The 11,434-nt window shown below is 40.6% G+C and overlaps 1 protein-coding gene across 1 annotated transcript; it reads left to right on the top strand.

Moving 5' to 3' along the window:
- The first annotated feature begins 3,858 nt into the window (after nucleotides 1–3,858).
- LOC131997021 (uncharacterized) lies at nucleotides 3,859–5,590 on the top strand. The gene is made up of 2 exons (XM_059367263.1): nucleotides 3,859–5,385; nucleotides 5,441–5,590. The coding sequence occupies exons 1-2, from the start codon at nucleotides 3,859–3,861 to the stop codon at nucleotides 5,588–5,590; spliced, it is 1,677 nt and encodes a 558-aa protein (XP_059223246.1).
- The last annotated feature ends 5,844 nt before the right edge of the window (nucleotides 5,591–11,434 follow it).

Consider the following 11,434-nt stretch of genomic DNA (forward strand, 5'->3'; position numbering starts at 1 on the left):
CAAAGCCACCAACGGCGTAGTCGGTGAAGGCCTCAAGAGCGTGCGAAGTCCCAAGAACAGGTCGGAAGCCGAATTGAGACTGGCGGAGGATTGCTCAATCCTCAAGATCGCCCTAAACCCTAGAAACCAGGAAAGATTCGAACAACTTGCCAAAGGAAGACAGAAGAAAAATCTGCACCTGGCTTTTTAATTGGCACCACCATGGCCTTCTTCCAATCCCCCGGGAAGTGGACAATATTAAGGCAATTAATGAAGAGGATAGCAAGAAAGGAATGAACCAACTCATCTGTTTTCTCCAAAACAATTTCCGGAATCCTGTCAATTCAACAGGACTTCTTTCAAGGCCAAGCGACCAAAATCTCCCGCACATGTTGCAGAGAAACAAAGCCAGCACTATTCCACCGCCGAACACTAACGGTGCTCCATTTTCGGTATTTCGGTCGGGATCTTTTGAGGTTAATGGCTAGCATCAGGGAGTTTGATCCTGAATTTACCAGTATGGAGAAGGAAGGAACCGATTCCAGAGCATTTTTGGGACTGTTTATGCATATCCGGGGATTTTAATGTTGAAAATCATTTTTATTAATGCTAACACTCTCTTGTGTCTTTGAGTAAGAGCCAAGCATAAGTTCTTCACGTCACTGATTTTCTATGCACAGTTATGTTGCGGACAGGCAGGATAGGGAGATGAGGATTGGTGGTGGCACTGCGGTTTTGGCCAGGGATTCACTTAGGTCTCAGCAGGTGGTTGTCGATACCGGGCTGATCAAATCATGCGACAGCAGTGTTGGGAAGTCTAACAGTTCGTCGGTGGTTTTTGTGTCTTTGTAACTTTGCATCTGCGTCTGCGAGATGAATTAAGGATTCGCTATCAGAACCCCCTGATTGGACTGGCTGGTTAAGGCGATGTTTTGATTGGTGGTGATTTGTATGCTAGGCATTCCAAATTGGTTAGGTAGAGATCGACGCTAGGGGCAGGGCACTTTATGGATTTTTGACTTCCCCAGAGTTTGACGAACCGACCAGACCGAGTGGCTCGGGCGGGTCACATAGTGGCCTATTTCTTTGAACCGCCGGTATACCGCCAGAGGGCGGTACTCCTCTGCGAACACATGACTTCGAATCTAACCATAGGGCGATTGGTTTCCCAATCGCTATGCATGACTTGAGCTATGCAACCGCGTGAGCCCTTGACTTACTTCGACTATTCGAAGATGAATACTCGCCGCCTCGGAAACCTGCTTGGGCGCCGTCTACCATCCATTTCTTTTCCATCGAATACGAACGTGACACGTAGGTTGGTTGACGCCTGTATCGATGACCTTACCTCGGCATTTGATGATTCCACTGTGGGCTCTATTCAGATGGTGACACCCCGATCCCCGCTTTTTGGTCCGTGACCGTCGTACATTACTTGTTTCATACGTGATACGTGGGAGACGCCTTCGCATGTTTCTGGCGTACCTAAGCGCCATGGGTTTTTGCGGGCGGATATCCGCAACTTTCATAGAATTATTCAATGAGCCATCACGAGAAGAACCGATTGAAGGAACGGCTAGAACAGAAGGTTAAGTAGGCTATTGGTCATGCTGCCAGGGAGCGTGTTAGAGGCATTCTCTCGACGGATGCATCCCTGGTTCTTGTTGACATGGGTAAGGCGAATTGCCTTTCTGATCACCTGGAAGAACTCGATCGACGCTTCGTTCAGGTCCATGGTGATCCAGGCGATAAAGGATAAATGGCACAGCTGGTGTAATTTATATATTTATGGCTGACTGTTTGGCCGTTTCCAATAGTTGAATTGCGCTGTCTTTGTTTCTCCGCAACAGGTGGGGAATATGTTGGTCGCTAGTAGGTATCCGGAGGCCACCGTAGCGCAGAGGTTACCATATCCGCCTAAGACGCTGAACGCCTGGGTTCAAATCCTGGCGAGACCATCAGAAAAAATGTTCAACGGTGGTTTTCCCCTCCTTATGATGGCAACATTTGTGAGGTAATATTATGCCATGTAAAACTTCTCTCCAAAGAGGTGTCGCACTGCGGCACCCCGTTCGGCCTCGGCTATAAAAAGGGGGTCCCTTATCATTGAGCTTAAAACTTGAATCGGACTGCACTCATTGACATGTGAGAAGTTTGCCCCTGTTCCTTAGTGGAATGTTCATGGGCAAAATTTGCAATTTGCAGTAGATATCCACAATAATCTCTTAACTAGTTGTTGAAACGAGACAGACGTGTTTGTGTGCGGCTCCAAAAAGATCACCAAATTGCAGCAGTATCTGGAACTTTATTTACCTTGAGGCACATTGAAACGGATAGCGTATAATTTTTAGTGGACTTTTATTTGTTGGCAAGAGGATAAACGCGGTGAATATAACCAAATATCACTATTTAAAATTTTATATTCGCAAATTACACTGGAAAGACACATTGCACTTTTCACTCAAATCTATTATTTACAACAAAAATCAGCTGTTCTCTGTCAAACACAATACTGGTTGGATGTTGACAGTGTTGCCACTTAAACTCAAAAAAAACATCAGCTGAGTGTACTAAAAAACAGAGTTGCCAAGTAACAACAGAAATATAGCATTGCCAACTAAGATTACATTTAAAAATGTCTCAAACGCCCGTTAAAACAGATTCTGTTCAAATGTCTCACTCGGCCAAAAGAATGCTAGTTGATACTTCTCCGGAAGATGTAAATTCGACTGAATCGCAGAAACTAGTTGGAAATGTACAATTGTCAGAGTTAATGAAAATGATGCAACTGTCAATGGAAGCTGTAATGGAGAATAAGCTGCAAAATGTAGCAACGAAAAGTGATATTGCTGAAATTAAGAATCACATAGCTGATATCGATGACAAATTCAAAGAGCTTAAAGCTGAAAACGATGCCATGCGATCAGAAATTGCTGAATTGAAAGCAGACAAAGAAAAAGGCCAAGAACAGATTCTCCGTTTAGTAGAGCAGAGTAAACGTAAAAATCTATTTGTCAAAGGTATTATGATGAAAGGTTCCCCAAAACGATCCGTAGAATATTTTTTTAAAAACACATTAAAGCTAGCTGATGTTAAAGTAATATCAGCCCGGGCTATATACTCATCAAGAAATAAAATAAATACGATCGTAGAAATGCAAGACGAAGAAATGGTGAGACAAGTACTTAAAAATACCAACAAATTAGCCGGTACTAATATTATAATCGAAAAAGATTTGAGTGAAAGAAGGCAGCAAAACAAAAAGGTCTTATTCCAACTGAAGACTGAAATACTTGGAATCGACAAAACACACAAAGTTTTTGTAAGAAATGACTCCATAAAGATTGGGACAAAATGGATGTCATGGTCAAGGACCGGAGAGTTAATGTGTGGAAAGAACAAAGCTGACGCGGAACTAAAAGATTTATATGGCGATAAGTTTAGTGCATTAGATCTTAGCTATAATAACTTATTAAGCAAAATTAATCAAAAAAACTAAGTATAAGCAATGTAGATAAAAGCCAAACTGTAACTGAGGATCGTTTTTTAAATATTTTGTCATATAATGTACATGGGCTAGAAAACAAAATGCTATACGTAGACTTTTTTAAGTATATAAACAGTTTTGATATATTTTTTCTCTTGGAAACTCATATTTGCGCGGATAAATGTGAAAAATTTAGTAAATACTTTGGCGATTTTGAATTAGTTTGGCACTATGCTGCAAGAAATTCACGGTTTGGAAGAGGAATTGGTGGTTGTTTAATCGGAATAAGGAAGGATCTGAAAAAGTTTGGTGTTCAACATACACATACAACTGAACAAGGAATAAACGTAATAAAGATTATTATTAATGGCTTAAAATTTAACATCATACCAATGTACATGAGATTACAAACTTGGAAAGAAGAATTCTTAAAAATCGACTCTATACTCAGGGAATGTAGCATTGAAAATCCCATAATAATTGGCGACTTGAACGTGAGAATTGGATCATTGCAAAAAAACATCGATGAAATTTTTAAGGAGACATTTCATGCTGGTCTTGAGGAAAGGAGATCAAAAGATGCGGAAATAAATTCAAGAGGAAGAGACTTCTTGAAGCTTTGTTATGACCACGGGCTGGTAATTGCAAATGGAATGACAAATGGCGATGAAATTGGAGAATTCACCTTTGTAAGTACAGTTGGAACGTCGGTCAATGATATATGTGCGATCTCACAAGAACTTTTGTCGAGAGTACACAGATTTACAGTTGGGAATAAAATCTGGTCAGATCACATGCCAATAATTTTATCGATGATATATAGAAGTGAAAATATACCGGAAAAACTCAATACACTGTTACCAAAGCTTAACTGGGATAATCGCAAATATTTTGAATACCAGAATGAAATAAACAAAATCCTTACAACGCGCAGACAACTCTCCCCTTATTCATTCTCCGAAATAGCGGAAATAATACAAGAAGCACATCGATCTATAGCTACGACAACAATGACATTTTCAGGTCGTGAAAAATGGTTCAACGTTACATGTTTTAACGCAAGGAAAAAATCTTTTGAATATTTGGATAAATTTAGAAAGTACGCTAGTCGTGAAAATAGAGAAAAGTATGTATACTTTAACAAACGGTATAAAAAAATTTGTGAAAATGCCAAAGCCCAATATAATAACAGATTGGAAAGAAAGATAGACGAGGTGAAAGATTCTCATGATTGGTGGAAGATCGTTAGGGAGCTGAGAAACGAAGAAAGGTGTGGTAGCATACCCGTGAAAACGGAGGACTTAAAGAATTATTTCCAACAACTGCTAACCCACACAAAAAATTTTCCAGATATTCATTACGCCTATATACACTGGAGAGATGATGACTTGGATAGGGAAATATGTTTGATGGAAGTTAAAAAGGCCTTAGGCAAAGCAAAGCTAAATAAAGCACCAGGAGAAGATCGTGTGCCATACGAATTTTATAAATACGCAACTGATGAATTGCTACAAGAAATAACATGTACTTGCAACGTTATTTTCGAAAAAGGAGAAGTAGACAAGTCGTTCGTTAGAAGCATTATTTACCCAATATTTAAAAAAGGTGACAAAACTCTTCCCAATAACTACCGTGGAATATCATTCATGAATTGCTTACCAAAAGTGATGATGGGTATTGTCAAAGATCGACTGGCTAATTGGTCAGAAAAACATGGAAAAATAAATGAATATCAAGCTGGATTTCGTAAAAATTACTCTACCGTTGATAATTTGTTCAACTTATCCTCAATAATACACTTAAACTGGCACAAAAACAAAAAAACCTATGCTTTCTTCGTAGATTTTAAAGCTGCGTTTGACCGAGTATCTCGAAAAGCCATGATATACAAACTTCATACCATAGGAGTATCAACAAAAGTAGTTAACTTTATTGAAAAAATATATGAAGAAACTAATTTTTCTGTATGGACAGGCCAGGAACTCTCCAGTGATTTTAATACAACCACAGGTGTTAAACAGGGCTGCTTATTATCTCCTCTCCTATTTGCTTTGTACCTCAATGACCTACATGAATACATTGGTGGTGGTACCACAGTGGATGATCAAAATATTCGACTTCTGATGTATGCCGATGATATCGTCATCCTAGCTGACGAAATAGACGTGATGCAGCGTATGATACAAAAACTGGAGGAATATTGCAAAATATGGAACATGGAGGTTAACATGGAGAAATCAAAAATAATGGTATTTCGGAAGGGAGGAAAGCTTTCGAGTAAGGAAAAGTGGCTGTATAATGGAACAGAGATCTCAATTACATCGGAATATTCTTACCTGGGGTTGACATTTACACCTAAACTCTCACTCCGGAAACAAATACAGGAGAGAAACCAATTAGCCAAAAATAGCATCAACACCACTTGGAATTGTTTCTTATCAAAACCTAATGTGTCCATAAAAACAAAATGGAAACTCTTCTTGGCCATTAGTAGGTCTATACAATCATATGGATCACAAATATGGGGGTTTTCTCACTTTGATGAAGTTGACCAACTGACACTATATTTTTTAAAGAAGGTATTAAAAATGCCAAGTTTTACTCCAACGTACATAATGATGTTAGAGACTGGTGTCGAAAACGGGCATATATACACTTTGAACAACCATCTTAACTATATAACGAGAATTTTGTATGATTACAAAGATGATAGGCTACCTAAAATACTAGCCAAAAAAGTGATGAGACACGAAATATTTTGGAAAACGCATATAAATTCTTTAACTCTGCAAAATAGTACAGAAGCTTTCACGCCAAATCTGTCAAAACAATGTTGGTTACAAAACATTCAAAATCTCCTCCAAAACATACGTGCAACAAAAACAAATGATGCACTTTCAAACGCAAATAATACACACCGCTTCTACAGTAAGCTCCAACCTACTTTTGGGGGATTATACTTTGTCGAACCCTTGATGCAGGACGAACTGATGTGGATATTAAAAGCTCGAAGTGGGATGTTTTCATTAAATTCCAACAGGTTCCAAACAAATTCAAATCCAATATGTTCAATGTGTAATACAGTTGAAATAGAAAACATTCAACATTTCCTGGGTCGATGCCCAGCTCTCAAAGAATTCCGACTAATGTTCTTCCAAATGCCCATAATTAATGAATCTGATTTAATAAATATTCTCAATGGAAATGTTATACACTGGAAAAGTTTAGCCAGTTATCTAAAAACTTGTATGTTATATAGAAACGAGTTATTGTCTGAATTTAATATATAAAAGAAAGGAAAAACAAACTCGTAAATCTCTAGTATATACACTATATTTTAATAATGGACAGACGACCGAAGGTCAATGTCAAGAAAATATATACTCAATTTATTCTTTTAGAATGCTATGTTTATATTGCTATATTTATATGAAAACATTAATGAAATTAATAAAGAATACTACTACTACTACTACTACTACAATAATCTACCACCCTGCCCAGCATATCCAACACCAGATCGGGGAGGCTTTGTTTCTCCGCAACAGGTGCGGGAGATGTTGGTCACTAACAGGTATCTGCAATAGTTTTAGTACGCTGCCCTGCATCCCCAACACAAGATCGGGGTTCCATAATCGGGTTCGAAAAAGTGCCACTATGGGCTAAAGCATCATCAAATCGAGCAAATCAGGGGGCAGAGCCAGAGCGTGGGGGCTGAAGTGTGACCAAGCAGCCGAAGCGTAGGATATACCAGAGCATTAGTTACGCAGCCGCTTGAGCTCAATGAAAAGGGTATCCCGAGTCCATGTTTTATAGCCGGGTACGAACGGCGTACCGCAGTGCAACACCTCATTGCGGTGAAATTTTTACATGCCTTCTATGCATGGCATAGAACCCCACAAATGTCACCAGCAGAAAGAGGGGAAAACCACCGATGAAAAATATTTTTTTCTGAAGTCGCCAGGATTCGAGACCGGTATTCAGCGTTATAGTGTATAAGCATATTATGTACACCAAATGCCATAAGTTTTATGACTTCCTTCTATTAATTCAAGTCATTTTAGATTGACTCAAAATCATTTTTCAACCTTTCGAAATGTTGAATTATTATTTATTGGCATTTAATATTTTTCCAGTATTAATGATTTATATTGGTTTTCGTTTGACCTCTTTCGAAATTTGAAATTCGTTTATTTATTGATTCTACGGTAACTTAAAAACCAATGCAGTTTAGGCTATTTGGCATCAAAGTCTTTTGTGAAAAACAAACATTTAACATTCAATGGAACTATCATTCCAAAAATTGATGACTAAACTGTTGTTGTTGGTTCAAGGCTGTTGCTAAGATATATTTTTTGCATATACTCATACCTTTTGGCAATTTTTGCTGTTATCTTCAGATACCAATTTGTTATTCAGGTGTTTATCTTGAAAGCTATTAAACTCAAATAAGAAGCCATTTTGTTCGTAGTCTCTGTCCAAATAATTTTAAATAGGAAAATGGTCAGTTTGCAATGACAGCATTTCCATTAAATGGCAAAGATTATAGTTAGTTTTGGGGCCAATTGGAAAATAAACAAATTTTATTTGCTAGCACCCAATATGCTTGTATTTAGGACGTAATGTTTGCAAATTGCTTTGGGAGAATAAGAAAATGAATATGAATATGAGAATATGAAACTAAATGTGGCTATTTGAAATAAGAAAAAGAGGATGCATTTTATATACTTTTCACCAAGGATAGCATTTGTCAAGTTTTCTGTGGAAAAAATTTTGTTATGCAGATGCTAAAATGAATATCTTTTCATTATTTTGTTTTCAAAGAGGAGATAGACGAGCTTTTGTACTCCATACGACCATTGTGGTGCAGGATGATATAACTCAAGGAATTTGTTTGATTAGTGCACCCATCGACTAAAATTCACTATTTTATTCGATTTCACCTCATCTGACTGTCTGTCTGTCAGTCCGTCAAAGTTGCAAATTTTCTCATAAAAATTCCATTAAGGAACAGGGTCAAACTTCTCACATATCACTCAATCCTGTCCGAATCAAGTTTAAGCTCAATGATAAGGGTCCCCTTTTTTTAGCCTTGTTTTCAGCATTACCTCTCCTAATGCTGGCATCATTTTTGAGGTACAACGCCGTTCGGACTCGACTATAAAGAGGTGGACCCTTATCATTAATCTTTGAATCGGACTAAACTCATTGACATGTGAGAAGTTTGCGCCTGCTCCCTTATTGAATGTTCATGGGCAAATTTTCATTTCCGTATCTAATTATGCTCCCGTCTTGGGTTGCCCAAAAAGTAATTGCGGATTTTTTAAAAGAAAGTAAATGCATTTTTTAATAACACTTAGAATGAACTTTAATCAAATATACTTTTTTTACACTTTTTTTCTAAAGCAAGCTTAAAGTAACAGCTGATAACTGACAGAAGAAAGAATGCAATTACAGAGTCACAAGCTGTGAAAAAATTTGTCAACGCCGACTATATGAAAAATCCGCAATTACTTTTTGGGCAACCATAGTTGTGAATTGGTATGGACATTGGAAGGCATTTTTATATTTACTTGGTGATACAAATTGAGGCAGTTAATATGGGGCTACATCAGCTTATGGACCATTCTGAGTGGGAGTTAGTGTGCGTTTTAGAAGGCATTAATGTACTACACATAAAAAATTTCATCCAGATCGGATAAAAATGAAGGCTTCAAGGTGCTCAAGAAATCAACCCATGGGATCGATTTATATGGGGATGCAACTTTTAATGGACCTATCTGAGTGGTGGAAGCCACTGTGGCGCAGTGGTTAGCATGTCCGCCTATGACACGATCATCAGTGGGAGAAAATGGAAAAAACTAGTAAAAAATATTCCCTGAGAACGGATAGAGTTATCTCTTTAAAATTAAAGACAGTTAGAGCTGAGGTGTTAGCGAAATCGTGTGCAAAATTTCAAGGTACTAGGTTGATCATGTGCCTTTTGGCAGGACCCTAAGTTTGGTAACCTCGGAATTTCAAAAAATTATTCAGGCTGGCAAATCTTAATTTATGGTCTGATTTTTGAATGGATTTTCGAGGACTTTGCAGTAAAAAACAAGGACGGAAGGACGGACGGAAGGACGGACGGAAGGACGGACGGAAGGACGGACGGAAGGACGGACGGAAGGACGGACGGAAGGACGGACGGAAGGACGGACGGAAGGACGGACGGAAGGACGGACGGAAGGACGGACGGAAGGACGGACGGAAGGACGGACGGAAGGACGGACGGAAGGACGGACGGAAGGACGGACGGAAGGACGGACGGAAGGACGGACGGAAGGACGGACGGAAGGACGGACGGAAGGACGGACGGAAGGACGGACGGAAGGACGGACGGAAGGACGGACGGAAGGACGGACGGAAGGACGGACGGAAGGACGGACGGAAGGACGGACGGAAGGACGGACGGAAGGACGGAAGGACGGACGGAAGGACGGACGGAAGGACGGACGGAAGGACGGACGGAAGGACGGACGGAAGGACGGACGGAAGGACGGACGGACGGAAGGACGGACGGAAGGACGGACGGAAGGACGGACGGAAGGACGGACGGAAGGACGGACGGAAGGACGGACGGAAGGACGGACGGAAGGACGGACGGAAGGACGGACGGAAGGACGGACGGAAGGACGGACGGAAGGACGGACGGAAGGACGGACGGAAGGACGGACGGAAGGACGGACGGAAGGACGGACGGAAGGACGGACGGAAGGACGGACGGAAGGACGGACGGAAGGACGGACGGAAGGACGGACGGAAGGACGGACGGAAGGACGGACGGAAGGACGGACGGAAGGACGGACGGAAGGACGGACGGAAGGACGGACGGAAGGACGGACGGAAGGACGGACGGAAGGACGGACGGAAGGACGGACGGAAGGACGGACGGAAGGACGGACGGAAGGACGGACGGAAGGACGGACGGAAGGACGGACGGAAGGACGGACGGAAGGACGGACGGAAGGACGGACGGAAGGACGGACGGAAGGACGGACGGAAGGACGGACGGAAGGACGGACGGAAGGACGGACGGAAGGACGGACGGAAGGACGGACGGAAGGACGGACGGAAGGACGGACGGAAGGACGGACGGAAGGACGGACGGAAGGACGGAAGGAAGGACGGAAGGAAGGACGGAAGGAAGGACGGAAGGAAGGACGGAAGGAAGGACGGAAGGAAGGACGGACGGACGGACATAAAATATCACGACGATCAAGAATATATATGATATGAGAGAAGTAACCCCTGTTCCTTAATGGAGTAAACATGGGAAATTTAATAGTAATTTGAGGGAAATTCGATTGCGAAAGTAAGTGCAAGTAATTTATGATTCTAAAGTCTCATGCAGTCAAGTCGAAGGACAATTTTATATGCACTCAACTAAAATTGTTATTCAAAACAGAAAAATGGTTTGCTAAAACAACAGTTTTTGTTTGCTGAAAAAGTGAAAACAGACATGACAGCTTTTTCAGCAAACATAGTGCTGCTGTTTTAGCAAATATTTCGTACTGCTGTTTCATCAAACAAAACTTGCTCTTGTACATACAGTAATCTGCTAAAATATTGAAAACCAGGAAAGGCGGGCTAAGTTCGCCAGGCCCAAATAATATGTACAAATACAAAATACAAATTTTGCCCATGAACATTCCACTAAGGAACAGGGGCAAACTTCTCACATATTAATGAGTGCAGTCCAATTCAAATTTAAGGTCAATGGTAAGGGGCCTCCTTTTTATAGCCTAGTCCTAACGGCGTGCCGCAGTACGACACCTCTTTGGGTACAAATCTTATGTACCCTCCTCAAATGGATAGCATTTGTGAACTTCTTTTACCGTTATTCTTTATACGCAAATAAAGGATATTGAATAGGAATTTCTATCCTATGGGAGCTAAAACATATTATAGACTGATTTGAACCATACT

The sequence above is a fragment of the Stomoxys calcitrans genome, chromosome 4 (genome assembly GCF_963082655.1).
Source record: "Stomoxys calcitrans chromosome 4, idStoCalc2.1, whole genome shotgun sequence".
Lineage (NCBI taxonomy): Eukaryota > Metazoa > Arthropoda > Insecta > Diptera > Muscidae > Stomoxys > Stomoxys calcitrans.